At 44.9% G+C, this 23787-nt stretch overlaps 1 protein-coding gene across 5 annotated transcripts in view; it reads right to left on the bottom strand.

Moving 5' to 3' along the window:
• Nucleotides 1-5729: 5729 nt before the first annotated feature.
• The window catches only part of arhgef28a (Rho guanine nucleotide exchange factor (GEF) 28a), a 47899-nt gene continuing 29841 nt past the window's right edge, over nucleotides 5730-23787 (bottom strand). For 4 of the 5 annotated variants that reach the window (XM_037117287.1, XM_037117289.1, XM_037117288.1 and 1 more), the window contains 20 exons: nucleotides 23100-23223; nucleotides 22436-22571; nucleotides 21605-21660; nucleotides 21136-21196; nucleotides 20877-21015; nucleotides 20666-20781; nucleotides 19822-19962; nucleotides 19441-19691; nucleotides 19211-19336; nucleotides 19010-19127; nucleotides 18663-18917; nucleotides 18496-18572; nucleotides 18168-18346; nucleotides 17995-18086; nucleotides 17688-17873; nucleotides 17306-17541; nucleotides 16506-16553; nucleotides 14798-15316; nucleotides 12876-13161; nucleotides 5730-7760 (listed from right to left, as the gene is read on the bottom strand). In XM_037117287.1, coding sequence (XP_036973182.1) covers nucleotides 7585-7760; nucleotides 12876-13161; nucleotides 14798-15316; nucleotides 16506-16553; nucleotides 17306-17541; nucleotides 17688-17873; nucleotides 17995-18086; nucleotides 18168-18346; nucleotides 18496-18572; nucleotides 18663-18917; nucleotides 19010-19127; nucleotides 19211-19336; nucleotides 19441-19691; nucleotides 19822-19962; nucleotides 20666-20781; nucleotides 20877-21015; nucleotides 21136-21196; nucleotides 21605-21660; nucleotides 22436-22571; nucleotides 23100-23223 — 3322 coding nt within the window. In that variant the 3' untranslated portion in view covers nucleotides 5730-7584. Of the gene's footprint in view, nucleotides 7761-12875; nucleotides 13162-13885; nucleotides 14060-14797; nucleotides 15317-16505; nucleotides 16554-17305; nucleotides 17542-17687; nucleotides 17874-17994; nucleotides 18087-18167; nucleotides 18347-18495; nucleotides 18573-18662; nucleotides 18918-19009; nucleotides 19128-19210; nucleotides 19337-19440; nucleotides 19692-19821; nucleotides 19963-20665; nucleotides 20782-20876; nucleotides 21016-21135; nucleotides 21197-21604; nucleotides 21661-22435; nucleotides 22572-23099; nucleotides 23224-23787 lie in introns of those variants that run through there. The other variant, XM_037117291.1, reaches the window with a different exon arrangement.

The following is a 23787-nucleotide window of genomic DNA, read 5'->3' as shown; positions in this document are numbered from 1 at the left end:
GTTTTTACAGTGTTTGTGTTTTGACTGTCTCCATGTGAGATCATCTTCTTTCAGCTTGATGTGCAGCGACGCCTCCAACCTCCGCCTGGGAAACTAGATTCAGACGCACATCAGAAAACGAGCCCCGTCTGTGTTTCTGTTAATTTCTCAGACGATTATTGTCATCACACTTTGAGGTCGGATGATGAATGTAAGAAGTTACTTTGGAGCTCTGTGTTGGTCATAAATGAAAAATAAATAAAGCATTGACGTTGCTGCATCACTTTTATGTCCTGGGAGAATTATGTAGGCTGCTAGAAATTTGGAAAGCGGTCTCATAATAACAACGTTGGCAGGCCTTTTAAAACACTGCGCTCGCGTCACACGGAAGAAACATATTTGCCATTTTCCAGCTTATAAAACCAACTTCCAGGTCTTAACTGGATGTTTTGGGGTTTTTTTTTTTTTCCCAGAGCTCTGATATAACTGACCTGGCTTTATGTAAAGGGAAAAAAAAAAAGGAAACATCTGAAATGGCTTAAATCCGCCAAGGTAAATAAATCCCAATTTTTTGTTGCAGCTAATAAATCCTGCTTTGGGCTTATTAACATTAATCTGCCTCTTCATGTGCAGACAAAAGGGGGAAAGCCAGCCAAACGCTTCTGGCAGTTTAATGCACGATCCAACTCGTAACATCATTCTGGGGCCAACTGTTAATGCACAAAAATGTACTTAACTAGCTCATCAGTGAAGAAATGACAGCTTCAATCACCCCGGGCAGAATGGAGTTGTGTCTTTAAACCGCATAACCTTTTTTTTTTTTTTTTTTTGTAGCCTAAAACCGCCACTGCATCTGAGCCGCGAGCCGTAGCTCCCGAGGCTGCGACGCTGAAGCCGTCCTAAACGTGCCAGTGCCGTAATTAGCATTTATTTTGGGGTAAGCAGCGATGCACTTGGCTTTGACACCAGCTGCAGGAGATGTGACGAGTTGAGACCAATTAAATCCGGGGTCAAAAGTAAAGATCAGAGGATGTGTCACTTAAAATGTCACTTCAAAAAAGCAACACAGCATTCCTTTTGCAAAGAGGGGGGGGAAGGGAGGGAGGGAAGGCGAGATGAAGGCTGCACAGACACGTTGGAGATGTTGTTCAATTAGACCTGAAATCTTTAACTCCACCAACAGAGGAAAGAGAAAGAAAAACCTGGCAGAGTATTAAAAGTCAAACATACAGTGAGTTGTTAAGATCTTCTCCTCTGGCTGCAGTCTGTGTGTGTGTACATATATATGGAGTCCAGCATGTCGCTATATTTCACCCCAAGAGAAATCTAATAACCTGTATATATGCTGTATATTGTTCAGGTTTCTCATAAAGAGCGTTCCTCGCTGGGATAAGCTTTAATGGCTGTTATTTATATTTGGGCCCGGGCAGGTTTACTCTGTGCACCTTTACAAAAATCATTACACCTCCTCTCCTGGGAAAAAGCCTCGGCAACGCATGTTTCTCACCCTGGCAGATGACTCAGCGATAATATGTTTCCCTTTTATCGGTTTTTCCCCTCGGCGTTATTGGTTACCTTCCACGGGGGTCATTAAAAAGCAACTAGGGGAGACGGACAGAGACCGCACGCTGCCGCAGCGAGGTGGGTTTCTTCACAGTGTAATGAGGAAGCGGGGGGGCTGCTTCTGATTACTGAATCTGAAGGAGGGAAAAACGCTAAAGAGATATTAAGTATTTAACACTATTGCAGGTGCAGCGTGGAGCCTGTATGGTTTCGAATCAAAGCTCCCGTCAACTCAAATACGTCTGTTCTTCTCGTCCCTGCGGCTGAATGTTTGAGCTCCACCGTGCAGAGTGCTGATGCTGCAGTTTGTCCTCCGCTGAACGTTTTAAAAAAAAAAAAGTTTCTCTCTGCTCACTGAAAATCCCAACATCACAAGTACTCTGAAAGCCGAATCCTGGTCCGATATTAACACAAGTGTGATGTGAAAACTCCAATGCACAGGTTCTTAGAATCAGTCGAGCTTCAGCAGCGCAGCCACCTGGATATGATGTTCAAGGTGGACATTTGGACCAGAAGTACAGTACCAGATGAGTGGACTTTCACAAGGCTGCCAAACTGGTGACTGATCAACTCTGTGGTTACATCTCCAGTTGTTGTTTGTGACAATCAAATGCAGTTGTCTTTTCCCGGGAAGTCGGACCACCTCCGGCCCATTCTGAGCCGACAAAGACCAGGTGTTGTGCACAGGAGGTCGGACCGTCTCCAGCCGTTTCTGTGTCATTTTAAGCCAAACTGTGATATTTTCTTAATCCTAACCAAGTGTTTTTTGTGCCAAAAAGCTAAGCAGAGCATATGATGTAAAGTTGCAACATAAAGAACTTGTCTTCTTTAGTTTGTAGGAGACGTCTCCCGTGAAGTCACTGAACTCTTGAAAATGACACAAATATTCATAAATTCAGGATACTTAATGAGGGAAAGGGATCCAATTAAATTTTTAGGACTTGAACAAGATAAGAGAACATTTCTGTGTGAAAACCATATCAGAAACACATTATAAGTCACAGAACAGTGTTTCATATACAAAAAAATTGTCGAAAGGGGATCTTTAGCTTTGATACTTTAAGCTGGAAGACGGGATCTTAATCAATCACCTGTCCTGACTTTGTGAAGTTATCAGGAAATGAGAAGCCTTTGTAAAGTTATCAGGAAATGAAAAAGCCTTTGTAACGTTATCAGGCGGTGATATCAGAGACTGCCCGCTGAGCTGGAAATACCCCAGATGGCTGATTGGCATTTACATCAGAGTAGAACTGGTGTAAAAACACCTGTCAGACACAAAACAGACAGGTATACGCAACGAATCGGCTCCATGGCGTGCATACAAAAAGCTCTCTTTCTAGTAAAAAAAAAAAAACACTCTTCCCGTCTCTTTCGACACCTCTCTGTCGTCTCTCTTTGTCCAACACAAACACTCCCCCCCCCCCACCTCCTGCTCAAACAGCTGTTTGGCACCTTTGACAGGGTTTTCCTTTTAACCAGAATTCAAAAAGAAGGCAGAGGCGCATAAAGCACAAGAGTATTTTGATTACACATGCGACTCTGTGGCCCATAACAGCAAAACGCTGCTGCTCACTGAAGCGTACGCAGTGTTTGAAAGCTGGTTCGGTGAGGGACGTGCACAGACATCACGAGGGGCTTGTTGCTCGACCTTCCACACAAAGACAGCTCAGGTGGTTTGAGTGCTGCGTGTTACGTGACGGAAGGCCTCGCCTTTTATTTTTCACGGCTCCGGGTCGCCCCACCTCTTCGTCCCTCAGCGGCATTAAAAGGCAATAAATGTTTTGATGACACGGTACACAGGTCTGACTTTGGCAATTAGAGGCTGCTTGCATTAACGCAACCAGAACAGAATACAGAATAACACAATTATTTTATTTTAGCTCAGCCACAGAAAGCTGATGGGATGTTGATCGGGGGAAACTTTAGCTCGGCCTCGTGCACGTCCTCGCACTGCGAGCTCAAAAAGAGCCAACAGAAGAGAGAGTGGTCTTTATTTGAAGTATAATTGATCCTTGAAGGGCTAAAAGAGGTAGCTCTTCAGTGTAAAGTATCAGACAAAGAAAAGCAAGGTAGCAAAGATGATGAAAATCAAAGGAAAATAAACGTAATGAATGAGAAAAAATATATATTTGCTAAAGAGTTTAAAGTCGGTTACAATGCAAAAGTAGCCCTTAACTTAGCGTAGCAGTGGTAAACACAAAACTATTGATTTAGCAGGGGTTAGACTGAGAGCAGGCCTCAGATCTGCCAGAAGTTTAGTCCAGAGTTGTGGATCAGAGAAACTAAACGACTGCTTCAGTTTATTCTCTTTTAATCCTTGAAAAGAAAAGCAGCCGGATGACCTGAGCGGCCCGAAGGGTTTCACGCCACTGAAGCTGGATCGGTGAGGTACTTGTGACCTTGAGTATTGTAAAATAGATCGTTGGAGAGATAAAGAAGTATCTTCGAAAGTGTATGATGTTTATACTGAAATCATATTGTGGAATATGTAAACAAAGAACTCTTATCAGCAACACTGAATCCGGTGGAGATGTCAGACTGCTGCTGAGGCCTTGGAAACCAGCTTTCCTTTTCATTCTCTCTATATTTGAATGGTTAGCCTTGTGAAATTCTATATTTCTCTTGGTGTATTTAAATCCTATGAATAGACTAAAAAACAAGATAGACTTGGTCCGTCCTCAGTGTGGCTTACTGATGCGATTTCTATAGTTTCTGAACACTGGAGCTGTGTGGCAGAGAGGAACGAGACGCCGCGTTCTGCTCACTCAGACGATAGTTTACAGTGCGTTAACGAAGCAATTAGACTTACAAAAAGAGAGAAACAGGAATTCAGGCAGCGTACGGATGCATTTTTCCTTTTTAGTACAGAAATTGGCTGTAACTTTTTTACCTCCCTTGACATTTTGTGAACTGAGAACTTGTTACTAGTATGCGCTCTGTCAACACTGTTTTTGAGCGTTTTAAACAAAAACTCTGGTCGCATTTAAGGTGGCGGCGGAGGACATTTTGTTTCGAGATACTGACTCCTCAGATGTTAAACTGATGTTAAATTGTCGCCCGCACAACTGTCAACAGAGTTTGTGTTTTCCATAATTTGAGGTGAGAAGGAATGAACAGAAGATGTCCAATAACGGACCCCTGGGGAACACCACTGGAAGACGTTGCCAAGAAGTTTCTATCGTTTAAAAGCGATTCAGAATGATTCATGTTTAGTCAGTTTGAAGTAGGTTCCTCGGCACTCAAGAGTTACAAATCTGAATATCAATATCACTGCAAATAATAAACCATAGTAAACCTGTAGATGGTTATGAGGGTGATCCACATAAAAGATAAAAATATCCGTGGTGCTTCTTCTTGTTAATAAGAACCTTTTATCCACCTCGTTCACTCTAACCTTCATTAGATTGCAGTGTAGAGGGCTTGATTAATTAAGAATTAAGTCTAATCAAGGTTGAGTGAAATTATTAAAATGAACACACATTAGTGTAAGTGGGAGTTAAGACGTGAATCACACTGGATTTCTCTGTAAATGACCTTTTTTTATGCAGCAACGTTTAATAAGCTGCAAATAAAAAGGACTGATGTGGAAATGAAGGGGGCGTTCGCAAGCTGCACCTCTGTGAAATAATAAGGTGCACGTTGTGGGGGAAGAGCAGGGACCCTGTCGATCTCAGGCACCTGCTCTGATGTGTAAAAAAGGGACTCAGGTGGAACATATGAAATAATGCTGTCAGGGAAAAGCCTGGGAGCTCCAGCTGAGGTGTCTCAGTTTTTATTTTTAGCCTTTAGAGAACGCGGCTGTCGTCGACGGGAGACCCTATAACCATTAAAGTGTACCGAGACATTTTCCTGAATGAAACGTCCTCGCAAGTTTTGGTCTGACTCCCGCCGGCTGTTAATTGCTGCGCCACATATTGTGTTCATCCCGTTCATGATGATGCTCTTTGTGAGGTGCAGTCGAGACAGGAAGCCATTGACATTCACGCACCTGGTGCACCACCTGTCACTGCTGGCAACCGAGCGGGCGCCTCGCTCACACATCTGTCCACGCCGTCGGAGACGGCTTCCCATTCGGTCCGGGGCCATAAACCCGAGGTGAGCATTGTGTTTGTGTTTCAACCAGTTTTTTTTTTTTCCTTATTCTTTATTGAACTGACACCCTCACTGAGCCTCATTTAACAGCCTCAAGAAAAACACAGCAACCGTTTCAAGTTCAATAAAAGTCGTTTTTATCAAGACAAGCGCACAGGAGGAGCAACGGACTGAAAAACACACCTGTTCATGTATGTACAATAAAACCCTTCACAAAGCACTGGAAAACATTACAACTCTTGGTACTGTAATAAATAAATAAAAGGCACAAACATATATGTAAATATATATACACTAAAATCACAAAAATACTGCCACTGCTTTGTTCTCTCCTGTGAGGAAACAACAACAGTATTTAAACCAATGTAGCTTTTATAGCGTCTGTAGGGAGACACCTAAAGCGTTGGCACACGGAGCTCTTTACACAAATAAATGCCCACGAGAGACAGTATGTAATTACACTACATGAATATTCAAGTGTAATAGTTGAAGCAAGAAAGTATTAATAAGGCAACATCATATCGTTCTGGGTGCTCGTGAAGATCATTTCAGAACAATATCTTCCACTTCTTACAGCTCGATGAAGTAAAGATGGGATTTTTTTTTTTTTATAAGGTAATGACGTAAAGGCGAAAAAAGGTTTTACTCGCTGACAATTTCCCGCTTAAACTTTAAACTGTCATGACATTAACTGAATTTTAAATTGCGTTTCTTGGCTTGAGAAAAGTTTCATGAATTTGAAACACTGCATCGATCGAACATTCAGAACGAAAAGACGGGAAAACTGAAAGCAGGGCTGCGCAGTGCCGCCATATTCAGGTGTTATCATGATGCATTACAGCATTCACGGTCTACAGCTATGCTAGTTGTGCTAGCGCCAAAGCATGAGCTGCGATACTCAACTCATGTCTGGGCAGGAAACCAAAGGGAGAGACATTTTGCAAGCCTCGGTGTGGTTGGCGCTCCGTAATTTTGCAGCTTCTGTGGTGTGAAAGTTTCTCTCCAGCTTCCCTGTTTGTACTCTCAGACGTCAGCTGACCTGTGTCACTGCGTCTACTTTCATCTGTTTCTGGATTTGTGCTGACGTTTCCTGATTTTGCTGCTTCATAATAAAAGCTTTCAAATAACTGAAAAACGGGGGATTTTATTATGAAGAATTTATAGGAATTGAAATGTGTTTGTAACTCTGTCAGCGTCTCTTCCTCCTCTTTAGTTCAGCAGGGAGAGTATTTACAGACAGCTACTCAAGTGCTGTCAGTTACAGAAACATCTGCACTGATTTCTCTTAACAAAAACAAACGATGGCTACAGGCAGTCTGAGAAACATGGAGCTGACGCTGTCACACCTCATCTCTCAGGCCGGATGTTTTGTGCTTCACGTTCTGCTCGGCTTGTATATAAAACGAGCCTGTCTCAAGAATGACTGAGGGACAGTTTACCACAGAGAGACGCATCCCAATGTTTTCGCTGATATTGGGCTCGTGCTTTTTCTCCTTTTGTGGTAAATTTAATAAATAGAGCGCTCGAGGGACGAGTTATGCGGAACCTGAGAAAGGAAGGCAGCGTGGGAGGGACAGTGAGGAGGAAGAGGGAGGGGGAAATGTTTGTTTATCCGCAGGGACCCAGTCGAGAAAGAAAACAGAAAATATAGAGACACTGAGCACCCGGTGGCGCCTCAGGCTAAGGTGCATGACACATGTGAGATTGAGTCTCAGTTTCTTTATCTGTCTCTCTCTAAACTATGCGCTTTGCAGGAAAAAAAAAAAAAAAAAAAACAAGCCACAAAAACAATCTTCAAAATATAAAAAAAAACATGCATGACTCAAGCCTGCGAAAGAGAGAAATGCTTTCTGAAGCCGCCCCGGATCAAATCCTCACGCTTCATGAACGTCTTTATCTTTTTTTTTTTTTTGTCTCCAAGTGCTGGGTCGGCTTTTTAGAGTCTGAAATTCAGAGGTACACGATGGTTTCCTCGCCGCCCTCCTCCCCTCCGCTGTCCGTCTCCAAGGAAACCAGAGCGCTCAGGTCCAGCTGGGGGTCACCGGGATGCGGGAGCTCCGGATAAGGGTCAGCTCCGCTTGCTGTCGACGGCCAGGACTCCCCGATGTAGCCGTGACTGTTCTGATCTGAGTGGGCACACACACAAAAAACCCCAAACACATTTATTTGTGAAGTCTGAGGAGAAGAAAATGCAGCTCGAGATACACTTACTGACTGAAAACTAGGGAGACATCATCATTTACTAATCACTGGTAAATAATCACCGGGATGGGACGTGGAGCCGCTTGTTTAATGAGCTCAGTCTAATTGTTTAGCCCACTCATCTAATCACCAACTGCAGAATGATCAACCACAGCTGCTGCAGCTCAGCCCGCCGCAACCTCCGAGCACGAGACAACAAAAAGATTTCCACGCCATCCGTCAAAGCCGCTCTACTTAGAGGTGACACTTTTTTTTTGATCGTTGTCTTCGTCGACGCGATCAATCGTCGTGGTCGGGATTCGATGACGTCTGCCTCCTCTCACTTTACGGTTAATAACAAGGAGCGATGAGGAAAACAGCGACGGGTGAAAAAACTCCCAGATAACAAGGGCTCGGCCCTGTGAGTCTGCAAACAAGCGACCTGCTGGGGTGTTTTTTGAGGAATCAATAACATTATGAGTCAACTAAAGCGCATCTAAAGGAGAATGCGCTGCTATAAGTGGTTGAACGTGTGTGTTTTTTGTCTGTGTGTGGTGTTTCCGTTCGTACATTTGTGTGCTGTGCGCCGGGTGCCGTCTAGCATTAGGGCAGGTGTGCTGTCATGGTAACAGATGGCGTGAACTATAAATTGCCTCATTGTGTCCCTGTAGGAAAGTGTCTCTGTTTGATTAATTATATAAGAGTGTGTTAGAGTGGCTCTGTTAGCCACCATATAGGCCCGGCCTCTTGATAGATGAGACATCAGTGTGCAGTCAGACGACACAAACACTCCATCTCTGTCTCAGAGCGTTATCCACCAAGTAATGCCATATTTTTTTTTAGCATTATTAAAACGTTATAACAACAAAGACAGAACGTGTATTTTATTGTAAAGATGGCAACAAAACATGACTTATTAAAGCTACAGGACATTAGAAGAGAGACTGAATACAGGTGTTGTTTTCTGTCCACAGCATTAAAATGTAATTAGATGGTAGAAATGAACTTTGTGCTATTTCATCTTATTTTATTTACGTACTGTTCAGTTGAGTTCCCCTTCAACAGCTCACTCGTTTTTGTCTGATTGGTGGGAATATTAAAATCATGACGATGCGACATTAGTTGTGCCGAACAAACATGTTTTCTTACGTATGGAAAACAGGATTTAAAGGCCAGCGTGTCTCTGCACTTGGCCATTACTGCAGTTTCAACAATCTTTTGATTAATTGTGCTTTTACTTTCACATATCTTGGAACGTGCACTTACCACAAACTGAATTTCACCGACAAACATTGACAAGAAAAGAAAAGATCTGTTATTAGGAGATGAATTCGTTTTGGTGTCAATGATCCTTAAAATATCTGTGTTTTAATATCTCAGTCCGGCACACGGTCACCAAACTGTTGCAAACAGAAAACCAGTTTGTTCAGGGGAAAATGTAGGTCATCGGGATCAATGGATGCTATGTCAAAAAAAAAAAAAAAAAAAACTACAGGAAAGCTTTGGCTGTGACACCTGCGCTCTGAATTTGAATACATCCCTCTGGACAAGACTATAAAACAAGTCTGGCAAACATAAAATACACACAGGGGATTCTTTGTGCTCCATTAGATTATTTGTGCTCATTATCTTTGTGTCTTTTCTTTGATTATTACATTTCTGCTCTGGTGAAACAAAAAAGTTTTTTCCTCATTAGTCGACTCTCATCCAGTCGTAATCTCAGAGTTGAGCAATCACTGGTGTAATTTAGTTGTTGCTGTGCAGGACGACGCTTTTGTTTAAAAGCCACAGATCAGGTTTGTGCATCATGCCAACGTGCTAGGTGGTGAATTCATCTGCATACTGTAAAGAGCACCGTCTCTTCTTCTTGTTCTTTCTCACGACACTCTCTCTCACAGCCTTTGTATGGAAAAGGTGAGCGACAATAAAGAGCCCGATGCGACTCATCAGATGAGTCGTCGTCTCAAAAAATTCCATCCAACTGGTTCCCCGAGATTACATTGTGCGGGAACAATTTATGGAAATCCACGCAAAGGGGTGTGTGTCTGCATGTGCGTGCGTCGAGCGCATGAGAAGAAAACCTTCCTCTGCTCAGCTGAGGATGAGAAAGTGAGATCGTAGTTTTGATCCCTGAGACTGACGGAACAATGCGGAATTTGCATTTCAAAGAGATTCCTCTTTCGTTTGCACGCAAAGACAAGAAAAGCGATACCACGTTCCTGCACACGGCAGGCAGCGTGTGATGCGGTACGAGGTCGTAAAGAGGAGGTCTTAAAACCTGAGATTGCACATAAAACACTGAAATGACTCCATATAGCAATTTTAAATCTGATGAGAAACTATGTGAGGATTGAGGAACATTATTCAGTGTCACGGCTTGTGAGGGAGAGTGAGCTCCACCTCCTCCTGTCTACATGTAGAAGCGTCCTTAGGCAAGAGACCAGGTTTGTTCCGATGTCTCTCTTTTTTTTTCATATTTCCTTGAGCCTCGCTTGACCTGGAAGTTGTTGTGGTCCGCCATCTCGCTTTACACGAGAGCAACCTTCACTAAGCACTTGCAGCTGAAGGCCACAACGAAGAAACGAGAAACGCTTCTGAGAAAAGGACGTCTCGTTACATATTTCGAAACACATTTCCTCATTCCCCCTCTTATCACGTGGTTTTCTTGCAAGGGAAAGATGCAGGTGAAGAACCAACTTCATGCCGGTCACAAAACAGATAAATTTTAGTCGTCTGCCAAACACTTTATCTTGGCAGCTCTGGTGAAGTAAGTAATGTCTTTTCAAATTGAAGTTTTGGGCTTCTAGAGACTTGGATTATGTCGGCATCTACTTCAGTTGTTTAGGAGGATGCTACACACTTTTTCTTTCCATCGGCATGGTTCATTTTGTTTTTTTGGGTGAACATAGCCTTCAACCCATACTTCCTCATTTCTTCCCTCTTTGCCTAATTTCCCTGCGTCTATCCATGTATCCTTGATGGAGGGATTAAGACTTCAGGAAAAGACGCCAGGGAGGGAAACTTGGATGCAATTTTAGAAAATCCCTGTTTCCTCCCGGGCTACTGGGATTGCACAAGCCAGTGTGTTCCAAATGGCCGGCCCCAAAGCCCAGATAAATGTTGCATCAGGATGGATATCCAGCGTTAAAAGGCCTCCACCGTTTAAAATATGCGGATTGCAAATCCATGCGAGGTTAGACGAGGGTTTGACAGTGAGATGGAGACAGATGTTCCGCTGTAGCGACCTCTAATGGGGAGCAGCCGAAAGGGGAAGAAGAGGAGGAGACGCCAGCCGGCCCTCCCGGGATCCGGTGAGGAGTGCATTGTGGATTAGATGTCAGCTGAAACACACCCCGCTTTGTAGACACGTATACACCCCGGGCTTGTTAACAAGTGACTCAGGTTTCACCGGGGCTCGCGCGTGCTCAATAATGAGGAAAGGTTAATAAGCTGATCAATGTGGGAGAGATTGTGCCGCCTTCTGCAGCAGGTAAACAATACCAGAAACCCAGCTGAGCGACAGGACACGTGTAACCTCTAATTTTCTCCCCCGCCTGCCACAAATATGACAATGACCCGGTGCGAGAATGGATTAGGAATGGGGATAGGCGAACGTGAGAATGTAGCTGACACCTCGCGAGTGAAACTTAGATTAATACGTGTCCGCATCTCTCATTTCCCTCCTGCCCCCCCCCCCACCCCCGTCTTCCGCCTGATGCGATGACAAGTCATGCTGTAATGAGTTTCATAAAGATTTTTTTTAGATCGATGTCCCAATCAGTCAGCCATCGCCTGTGAACTGTGATTCACATGCCGTTGTCTGCCCTGCCAGTCGATAGATAGAGGAACCATTGATTTTCTTTTGCTTTGGCAGGTGAGGGCCCCGGCAGGTGGAGATGGTCGAGGGAGGAACGGGGGGGGGGGGGTCTTTGTCAGGAGACACTGATTAACTGAGAGGAAGGACGGTGAAGGCCTCACCCAGGATACAGCCTTGAGAGCACTATATGTGTGTGTGTGTGTGTGTGTGTGTGTGTGTACAGTACCCTCACACACACACGCGGGTGAAACCAGTGCAGGCGGAGGGGTTTGTTTACGTTCTCACAGGAAGCAGACTTTTCATTTTTATGCTGAGCAGCAGAGACGGATGATAACAGTCCGACGCGAGAGGCACCTGAGCTGTGTACTAACGGGCGATTAGCACTAAGACACAGGATATTAAACATAACCACTAATGAAAATCAGTAATTGAGCTACTTGATGCATTCATTAGTGATTTTTTTTTTTCTTCTATTCCAAATGACTTCCCTTAACAGATGGTACCTGGAAAAAAAAAAACTGTTAAGAAAAAATTGTTTTCCCTCATTAATATGCAAATCATTTTTGATTCTCATTGCTTCTATGTTAGCGGTTGTCTCTAACTTTAATTGCTATAAAAAGTTATTGTCTTTACAGAAATGCGTCAACACCAGAGCTGCAACAATTAGTTGACTGACAGAGAGATAATTGTTTATTGATTTTTCGAGGGAAAACAGCAAATATTTTCTATCATTCTGGCCTCTTGCATGAGGATTCGCTAATTACCTCCAGCAAGGAGGTTATGTTTTCATGGTTGGTTTGTCGGCAGCGTTACGCAAAAACTGCTCATCAGATTTCCACGAAACTTGGATGGAGGAGGAGTCTCGGCCCAGAACAGACCTTATTAACTTTTGGTGCTGATCCGGATGAAGGGATGGATTCAGATTTAAGATTGCAAGATGTAAGAGAGTGTTTTTCAACATTTTCGTTAATATCTCTGGGAATTTAAAGCATGGATCTTGATGAAAAAGTGGCTGGTATCTCTGAATGAGTACAATTTGATACAGATATTAAATCTTAAATCATGGCTATGCAGATATGGGTGGTTAAAACTTTCGGTTTCGTTGGAAAGAACAAGAAATTTGAAGATGTCACGTTGCACTTCAGGACATTACAACAGGTATCAAGAGTATAATCAGCAGATTAACTGGTAATACAATAATCATACGTTACAGCTTTAGACAGACAAACATAATAATTCTCACCACTGGGCGTGTGCTGCAGCTCCAGCCTCCCTGCAGGGCCGTAGAGATAACCTGTCCCCATCACCCACCCCTGGGCGTCTGACTGAGGACCATGGGGAGTCTTAGCCGCAGGGGTCTGTCTGCTGTTGGATCTTGCCAGCAGGGCGTTGAGGCAATTGTGCGCGCTGGGGTCATTCTTCTTGTGGTGGACGTGACGGTTGTTGACGCTGGTGCCGGCGAGCGCAGCCTCGTTGACGAACACGGAGCCGTTGCCGGCGTGGTCTCTGGACTGAGTCGGTGCCGAGTCCTGAGGAGAGAAAGCAAATGTCACGGTCAAAGAAGTAGACCTATAATTTAAAGTTTATTACAGCTTTTCAGCTCGTACAAATAAACATATGTAATAGTCTACCGTATTTGGTCATTTTGAGGTCATCAGACTTCTCGATTTTCTGTCACTTTTGGTTCGATTTGTTAAATTTTTGTGACATCTGTCTCTGACATCTCAGCCTCCTGGAAATACAACAGCTTCCGATGGAATTTCACTCGTATTTTACAAGTGTTGTCACGACAAGTGGGAATAATCCGGAGAACATGTTCAGCCTTGTGCGTCTTTTGTAATCAGTTCATCTTGTTGCCTTTTCTCTACTAATTGATTCTTTTTGGTACGCTTCTTTTTACAGTTATGGTTACAGACTCTCTCCTTCTCCCGAATCTCGTATTTTGAGAGTTATTTATTTGCAAAAACATTGTGTTTGTAGGTAGAACTCTCCGGATAAACACAACTAAAAATGCGTCCATGGAAAATAACTTGTTTTGTTGTTGAGTTCTCAGGGCTGCAGCTGGCTTAAGGCTCCTCCTGCTCTCTCAGTACCCTCTCTTTCTCTCCCTCCCGTCCCATCTTCACTTCAACATGGCCTCCTTTCCTCCGCTGAGCCGAGGCAACACAGCTAATTAGAAACGACCTGAGAGCCTGAGTGTGTGTGTGTGTGTGTGTGTGTGTGTGTGTGTGTGTCATTCGATCGGTCTCTGACCCTGTGAACCGCTGCCTCTGGCTAAAGCATTAGCATGGGAACATTAGGGCCGCTGCTGCCTCCACACGCCTCTGTCAGCCCGCTGCTCTTAATGCAGCCTCCACACCCGCTAGAATAGATGAATGGAAATAAATAAAGTCCACAAAGAGCCAGGACAGCCTCATCACGTCTGGCCTGTGAAAAAAAAAAAAAAAAGGCCCAAGGTGGTGTGCAAATTAACGAGGGAGAGAGGGAATATTGTAACATGAGAGTGCTCATTTGTCTGTGCGTTCGACTGCTCCCTGTGTGCGTCTTTTGAACATTTCGCACCTGCTGAACTGAGCACACCAAAGCCGAGCCCAGCAGAGGCTCACAGAGACGTATGTGCAGTCTTAGTTTCACCGCTGCTGCCTGTGCATGTGAGGTACATTGAGTCTTAAAGGGCAGAGAGAACAGTGCCGCCTTTATCCTCCGTGCTTTCCAGCTGCGGGGGGGACATTTCGCTGTAGTGCTTTTCAAACAAAGTGTCGATAATTTAAGTCCTCTCGGACACGATTGATTGGTTTCTCGGGCCACGTGCCTCCGGTTTTAATTATTTTGTCGGCGCTTTTATTTGCAACGGTTTAATTATCATCAATCACGGAGATGTTTATTGGTGAGCGGAGCTGCTGGAGCACTAAGACAAATGATGCTGAAATTGCTCTCATTATCGTAGGTTGTACATCAAGAGGGGATTGAGCTGCCCTCTGTAAATGAGTCAACCGGCGTAACTCAGGCTGAGAAAAGCTCCTCATTAAGCCAAGAAATACTCCATAAACACTTCATTTTTACCTCGCACTCGTGTCAGGGTCAAGAGATTTAGTCCGGGGGGGGATTACTGAGCCTCAAACGTCTCGGATTAAACTGAAGTAAGAAGTTGTGTGCCTCCCCTACCTGCTGCCCATCTAGAGGGATGACCATGTGTGGGATCACGGTGGGCAGGCTCCTCTGCCGGCCGTGCCTGAAGGTCTCCAGCAGCTGCTGCTGGTTCTCCAGCCGCTCCCGCTCCTTCTCCACGTTCCTCTGGCCCTCCCTGAGACGCTCCAGGCCCTGCTGGTACTCCTCCAGCTGCTCGTCGAGCTCTTCCCTCGCGCGCCGCAGCCTCTCGGCCTCCAGGTGGCACTGCCTCTCCCTCTCCTCCAGCCTGCTCTCCTGCTCCCCCTGCTGGCTCTCCCTGGCCTGGCACTCCCTCTCCCAGCGCTCCTTCTCCTGGCGCAGTCGCTCCTGGAGCCGGTGAGCCGCCGCCACCTCCTCCTTCCGCTTTTCCAGGTTCCGCTGCTTCTCCTGTTCCTGCAGGGTGCTGCCCCGGATGCTCGGAAGGTGTGGCCGCTGGGCGCGGGGCGACGGGCGGCCGCTCTCTTGGAGGAGGAGCCTCTGGACCTCGTGGCAGCTGTCCTGGATGGTCACCGCCGCCTGGCACAGAACGAAAAACCACTTTTTTAACCACAAGTGCATCCTCACAACATGCAGTAGAAGGAGGTGATTTGAATCGCAAAACGAGACGGAAATGATGTGTGTAGGCAACAGCACTTCTTCACGAGGTGAAATGATGCCACAGGTAGAACTGCGGGTTTCAGGTTCATATACAACAACTTTGAATATGAAAATATCATTGTGATCAAAGCATCGAACGCACACGGTTGAGGTCATGCAAATACGCACACATGTTCTCCTTGCAGGAATTTACATTTTATACCAAAGACTGAGCTCTGTGTGTGTGTGTGTGTGTGTGTGTGTGTGTGTGTGTGTGTGTGTGTACACGGTGAAACAAAAAGCCCCTCATATGTCTCTCAGCAGGAAAAAAGATACCTGGGAGTCTCACTCATGCAGCTCGCTTCCCTCGGCTTCAAGCGGTGCAGACTTGGCGCTGTGTGTGCCGGAACACTAAAGCCTTACATGGCATATGTACATGTTCCCAGAGAGAGGAAGAGGCTTGTTTGTTTGCTGAAGTGCCGATCAGATCTCAGAACAGGTGAGGGCGGTGAGGAGGATAGAAAGAAGCTGTATATAATACTCAGGGGTGGAAGTAACAGCTACTCAAATTATTCTAAGTCACTTTTGGGTACTTTTTCTTTTTTGAGTATTTTTCTGTCTGTATTTTATTCATACATCTCACCTTGTAATCTACTTAGTTACTTTTACAATCATAATTGAGCACTGAGCACGATTAAATGTCGATATCCAAACCTTTAATTTGCATGTTTGTGGCCAAAAGCACACAGATCCATTTTGTGTATACAGTATATCTATTGTCTTCTATCTTATCTGAGTATATTTTTATATGAATCTAATTTTCTTTTAGTCAATTCCTACTTTGCGTTGCTTCTTTTTGTAACTGTTTGCGCACTGTGTCTCCTGCGGGGGATCATCTTGTTTTGTATTAAGGCCAATAACAAACCTGACATACGGACTGAGAAACACAGAAACTCTGCGGCAGACGCAGGCTTGGAGAAGTGTTCGTGACCACTGAGCAGAACAGAGCAGTCAGCAGTCATTTAGACTGAATACCTGCAGTGAGTAATGTTACAGTAATGTAACCGCACTCGTTCATGAGTTCAGATTTTCGGTTCCCTCTTTCCACCATTCCTAAAAATGCACTCACCTGCAGACTGTAGAGTAACTGGGTCAGGCTCTGGACACTCTGAGCAACCTGTTAGTGGACAGAATCACACACAACATGCAGATAAACAACCTTGCTTTTGTTTTTACAGCATGATTTTGAGCATTTCTTGTAGATATCCTTCCACATCATGAGTTACGGTTTACTGTCTACGCACAGGGAAGTCAAACTAGTTCCCTGAAGCTGCATCCGTGCAACATTTGCGACCCCTTGAGGCCACAAGCTGCGCTACCGCACTCTTTTCGGCTTAAATGAATGAAATAAAATCACATTGCAGCCTATAAGAAAAAAAATATACCCTCTTATCGGAGTCATTTACCTCACAGGTCACAGAAAGCTGCAAACGGTAGCACAACTGTGGCGCGGTAATTGGAATAAGTCTCCATATCCATTTTTAATGGCGCAATACCATCGGGAGCTAAATGGACCTCTTCCTTTTATTATGAGCTTATCAATGATTCATCACATTAAGACTGAAATGTAATTCTAATAGGCTGCACTGAATTATTAAAACAACTGTTGGCAATCTTGAGCCGCACATCTGTGAAGAAACGGAGAGAGGCGACGTGCAGATGCAGCCTGTGAGAGGCGGTAACAACCTATAATACCTCCACAGTAACCGCTGTACCTCCAACCATCACGGCTACAGTAATGGCAACAGGCATTACATCATATCGCTGCATCAATATTTAACTCAAGAATTCCTATTAATTCACAGGCTTTATTTATATCACAGGGCCATGAAGCTTAATAGGATCTATACACCAGAAAATGTGCTGTACCTTGAATTCGATGTCGTTCGTGTCCTGTTTCTGAGAAAGAGTCGGGGACTCAGGCACAAAGGCATCATTCCAACTTCCCTCGGCGGCTTCGGGGGTTTCAGGTGAGGTCTCAGAGTCCGAGGGGGGCTGTAATGGTGTAGAAGGGCTGAGAGGAAACACAGAGTCTGTGTCCGAGTCCGAGCTGTGACTGGATGGGGAACAGGCCTTCGAGGACAGCGTGGCTTTCAGGTTCTCGGCTGGGAAACAAAAACACATGAGAAAGTTAGTGTGATGATCAATTAAAACAACTAAGAGTGGGAATTCCGTGTGTTCAAAACACAAAAACACAAACAAATCTCTGTATTACTGTGTTTGTTTGTGCAGTACATGTTGAACGTCTCACCCTCTTGCAGAGCTGCAGCCAGCAGCACGGTCGCCTGCGGCAGCTCCTCCGAGTGCGGCTGGACGAGCAGTCGCGGCTCGACCGGCGAGGCGTCCGGCCGCCCACTCAGAGCGGAGAGCTCCGCGTAGACCTGCAGCTTCTCCTCCAGGCTGGAGCAGATCTGCTGGTCCCGGCTCAGCAGACTCTCTGAAACACAAGTACACCGGGTTCACAGATCATGTAAATTGTTGACTCCTAATGAAGAAACAAATATTCAAGACCGTGAGGGGAAGAATAACGAACAAACGACGTCACAGGTTTCGAGTACCTTGGAGCTTGTGGATCTTCTGAATGCGAGCCTCAGCAGCTCGTTTCTCCTCTTCAGACTCGCTCGTGTATTCCTCTTCCTCCTCGGGACAGCTGAGCAGAGAAGACAGTCAAATAACCTCCTCTTCGATTTATACTCTCATATATGTTCATAACACACAGACGTGTACACACCTCTCTACGGCCTCTCTGATGAGCCTCATCCAGGTGTTTCTCTCCTCTTTGGACGACGTGTGAACCTCGTACATTTCTGGCCCGGCGGCTGACGCGCTGATGAGAAACATCCCTCTCTCCTCGTTTGCTACCTCCCGCACTATCAACTTCTGCAGGGCGATGACTGGAGGCTTCTGATCCTGAGGGGCGTTAAAAAGCGTGAAGGAATAACATAAAAACGTGATGTGATAACGGCCCGGGATTAAAAAGAACAGGTAATGAGGTGTGACATCTGCTGACTGCCGTTGCAGACAAGGATTAATTATAACCGTGATTAATGTGTGCGTACCACAGTTGCAAATGCATATTTCTGGTCCTTTTCTTGCAGGAAGATGAGTGTGTCTGTGAGAAGGAGCGCCAGCACGTCTATGGAAGTGAGGAAAAGCAAGTAAAACGTGTTAGAATGATGCGATAATAACATACAGACCGAAAAACAAGAGTATAAATCGTCCCCACCTTTCAGTCGACCGGTGGCGGTCTTCCACAGCAGCAGGCCCTGGTGTTTGAGCGTCTGTCCCGGCCCCATCATGTCCTGCTTGCGGAAGGTGTGGCCGTTCTTCAGCTTGGCCGAGCTGCGGTTCTCCATGCGGCTCCACACTTCCTGTAACCTCTGCTGTCGCTCATACTCGCTGACGCTCAGGTCCACGGCAGCGATCACCTCTCGAATCTGAGCCAGAGCTTTGGAGAGGTCGGCGTGCTCCTGTGTTTCCTCTGAGGAGTCGGGATAAACTTTATTACTATCTTTATTATAATCACTACGACCATGTGAGGGTGTAGCCAGCAGAGGGCAGCAGAGGACTGACCCTGAGTGTATTGCAGGATCCTCTCCAGCAGTACTGGGTACTTTGTAATCCTTTGGGTCACCAGCAAGATGCACTCTGGGATCTCCCTCCGTCTCACCAGAGAATTATTACCTTGTTGCTTGAAAAGGAAAGATCAAGAGTTGCTGAAGAGTTTGGATGACTGCAGGATACATTTATAAAAGACATGCTTCGGTTAGGTACCTTAATGAAGGTCTGAAATCTCTTGTTGTGCTGCTGGAGCTCTTTGAAGAAGCTGACCGCTTCGTTGTGACGACTGCAGAAGTCGCCGTACACCTGCTTCATTTTATCTTTATTCTCATCTGAAAACTGCAGGGAAACACACACACACACACACAGTGATTCACACCCTCACTGGTTTTCCAGCTATTACAGCTGAGTGACAAGTAGTCCCAGAAAGACCTCCAGCCAACCTGTTGGAGCAAGACGTCTCCTATTCGCTGGATGAGGTAGTTCCTGTGTCCCTGCGGCCGGGCCGAGCCGTGTCGCCGCTCCTTCATGGCGGCGAAGAAGGCGTGGTGGAAGAGAAGCAGCTGGTCCAGACAGGGGAAGACCCGCTCCACCGCTTCCGTGTCCAGCTGCACCTCCTCCTTCATGCCTCGCCGGAAAACCTCGGCCATGATGTGGAGCGTCTGCAGGTGGTGGAGCTCCGTCTGCATCAGCTCTGCGTCAAACATGCAGCGTCACAAAAACATAAATCTCTCGCGTTACTCAACCAGAGCAATTTGCGACACTCATATGCGCGGTGACGCTGGCGGGGTGGTTTTTCTTTCCCAACCCTGACATCTGCTCACCGTAGATTACATCCTGCCTCTTGACAGCTCGTTTGTCCTGCTTCTTGCAGAACTTGTGCTCGACTGTCAGGCTCCACGACTCGGCCTCGTAATCCACAGCATCCGCCGACATGTCGCTGTGGATAAACGCATCCACGCAGTCTGTAGAGAGACAGAGAGAGGTTTTATTAATCTGTGTTCCTAACACATACTGGGAGGAGACTTTTTAGCTTCAGGGATAAAGTTCACGCCTTTATCCCTGAAGCTAAAAACAAAAGTCACAGATGTGTGTGATGATTTGTGACTTCTTGAGCAAATACCAACCAATTTCAACACATTTTAGTGGAGACTCTTTTTACAATGTTCCATCCACAAATACATCTTGAACTCAAAGCTCCTACATTTGTATGTTTTGTTGATTCTGGCTGCCCCCTTTTCACAAAAAGGTGAAGATGATGTTGATGATGACCACCAGACGAACAGAGCGGCTCCTTCTCTCGGGATGTGAGGCTCCTCAATTCACTCTCAGCCCTCCATATGAATAGCTTTAATTTTATGACTTGTCTAACTTGTTCCAGAACCAGTTAACAGTTCTGTGTGGTGCGTTTAAGTGCTGGTTGTAAAAATCAGACACCCATTTTTTTTCCCACTGCAAGAAAATACTTTGAATATGCAGCTTGTTTGCATCTTTTTGCTTTTGTTCCTGTTATTTGATGATTGTGAGCCGTGCTTGTTGGACCTTGTGCCTGGCTAAATTAGTGAGAATTGTCTTTCAGTAGGAAACCCTTTTTGGATGCACGAGGACATGAAATCCATGTAAATGTCAGAAAATAATCTGACAATTAGTATCTTATTCGTCTCCTACCTTCTCCAAAAGAGGAGTCAGTGGAGGTGGACGACACCGGAGTCGGCAAGAGCTCTTCTGATCGGCTGTTCACCTTCGAGACGTCAGACTCCGTCTCTGAACTCTCACTGAGTCGACTGTTACACAGGGAACAACATGGATAAACATCATTACCCCCATTTCTCTTTTTCCCAGCCACATCTTAATATGTGATTTATAAAGTCTTAATGACCTGTCACTGTTGGGGGAACTCCCTGAGAGAGGGCATGACGGTGTCACGGCGTCTTTCCTCTCCTTGGGGGCCATGACGGGTAGAGAGGCAGAGTTGGGGACGACACACTGAGGAGCAGGACTGTCTCTCACTGTGAAGTCTGTGCAGGAAGCAAAGAGAATCAATATGAATCATCCACCAACAGGAGCAACAGGATGTTTTTCACACACAACACGGTTAAAAGACGTCGAGGCGTCGACCCCTCGCGCTGTAAACTCACTCTGTGGGAGGGATGCTGTCCTGTTCTTCACCATGGTGACCGCATACTTATCCTGAAGTTTCTAAGTAATACAAATGAGAGAGGCCGGTTACAGAATATAAACAAGTGACATAAGGACAGACTCCAGTAGAGTGAATTGGTTCAGACGAAGGTCGTCACAATAACAGAATTTTTACCTTTGAGACAAAACTGAGAGTCCTAGACATAAAATAGGATATTTTATCAACAACCTCCATATAATAAATTTCTAAAAAACTAAATATCTGGCCAGTCTTATGTTGAAAATCTGATTATTGATCTACTTCAGTACTTAACATAATAATAATAATAATAATAATAATAATAATAATAATAATAATGTGGATTTAAACACATATCCAAAAGCTGAAAAAAGATTTAAAAAATCAATACGTTTGACAACCTCAGCTGAAACCATTTTTTCTCCCCAATATATCGAGAGAACACTCACTTTCAAACATGGGGGCAGAGAATCCTTACAGCCCTTATGGACGATAGCAGTGCAACCTGGGAAAAAAATACATTTTAAAAAGTTTATGTAGGTTAAGTAAAAGTACTTATACTACTGAGTAAAGCTACAAGTCAGTACTGCAGGAATAATCATTACTGCATCGGTGTAAAAACAAGATTTTACTGCTGTTGTTGGCTGAGGTTGAGTTTTAAAAAACGATTATTTCATCATGAAGTGACTGATGTATTGTCACGGTGCAATTTTGTCAAAACAAAAGTCAAAACATTACATTAGATGACAAAAGGCTGAAAAATGAAACACATGGTGATCAATTTTCTGTCGATCGACTGTTTGTTTGCTGTTTTGCATTCACTGCAAAACATCATGTTGCCTGAGCTCTTCATGTGATTTGTTTTCCAAAATCTTAAAAGGGACTGCTGTGGAACTTCTGTTGACTTCCGGTCATTAGTTTATGTTAGCCGACCCTTTTTTTAAACTAACTTTAGCGACTGTTGCTCTCTGTTAGCGGAGCGGAGCGAGGCGTTGAGATGACGCACTCGAGAACGTGCGTGAAGTCACATCTACCGGACTGTCACGGAAAATCTGACCCGGATCGTCACAAAAAAAAAAAAACCCAGTCAGTAAAAAAAAAAAAAAACAGAAAGAAATGAAAACATACAAATCACAACAAATTGTAACACAGAGCTCGTTTAAAAGTTGGTCAGCAGTTCCATCTGATACGCAGCCTGGTGGGAAAGAAAACACACATTTGTGCAGCACATGACTGATTAATTCTACTCAGTTACATTCCACCACTGGAGCATTTCTTACCGGAGCAATGCAGCAGGTCCTTTCCAGATGCCGGCTTGTTACACACCACACACACGGTGGGGCCTAAACAGGCGCCCGTGTTAAACCGATGTCCATTCAGCGGCCTGTCCTTGGCGTCCCTGTCCTTCCCCTTCCCCTTTGAAAACCAGGCCAGAGACATGGAAGTAAACAAAGAGGCCATACAGACGGACAAGACGCAAAAAACGTGACCGACTACTACAGCTGAAGAACTCCGAGCCAAGCCGGCTTCAAATATGTTTTCTGAGGATCTTTGTCAAGTTCCTTTTCCCAGGTGTAAATAAATATGTCCGCCTGGGAGGAATCCCCCCGCCTTTATCTCTCCAGACCGTAGGGGGAAAAAAAAAAAAAAAAAAACACTGACGAGGAAATGGAGCGTAGCATAAACAGCAGATGCAGGTCGGGGAGGGCTACACAACAGAGGATTAATCATTAAGAGGAAAGAGGCTGGACACCATGTTTGGTCTGTCACTCTGTCCTTGAGTCATTCCCAGAAACATTTCCTGGCTGTGTCTCCCACAGAGCAGGAAGACCAAGTCACATATTCTGTACCTGCGTCTGGAACCCGGGACACCGGCCTTTACTGTATTCACCACCATAAAAGAGTCAGAGTAAATCAGATTTTGTGCACTGTTTTGTGGTTTACCTTGGTCTTGTTGCGTGTACTGGACATCCTGCTCTTGAGAAAACTGAAGGTGCGAATGACTTTGTACTTCTCTGACTCCACCTTCGTCGGGATGTTGTACTTATCCAGCTCCTCCTCTTCAATTCTGGAGGGAAATTAAAACACTATCAGCGCAATTTGTCTTGGGTGTGACGGGTGTGTTTTATAACTTACAAGAGGAGGAAAAGAAAAAAAAAAAATCATTGTTAGTTTGCAGACGTGTGTTACGCCACCTCGGTCTTATGTTTGCTGAGTCTACAGGACAACGGAAGCAAATACGACAGGCAGAGGGTCCAACGTGCAGCTGAATTCTTATATGCTTACAGAACACAAGCATATAACGGGTTCACGACCTCATCCAGAAATATCATAAATAAATGTGAGAGAAAGCGACGTTAACACAGTTCTGTTGACAGAAAAATAGTTTGTTAGTCACTAAATGAGGCGCAACGGATTTTAGATCATTCTCTGCGACTCTGTGCTGTAAAAGTAAATTAAAATTAGTAGAGAAGAGATCGGATACATGCAAACATGACGGTGACTTTCAGCACATATTATTAAGCATTGTTCTCCTGTCAGAGAAGGAGAAGAGACAAGGACGGGAGAGGAGAGGAGGCAAGGAGAGGAACAGAAACAAGGCAAGGAGAGGAAGGGGAACAAGAAGGGGAGA

This window comes from Acanthopagrus latus, chromosome 12 (genome assembly GCF_904848185.1).
Source record: "Acanthopagrus latus isolate v.2019 chromosome 12, fAcaLat1.1, whole genome shotgun sequence".
NCBI classification, from domain to species: Eukaryota; Metazoa; Chordata; class Actinopteri; order Spariformes; family Sparidae; genus Acanthopagrus; species Acanthopagrus latus.
Note: the sequence above shows the minus strand (reverse complement) of the source record. Positions and strands in the feature narration are given on the sequence as shown.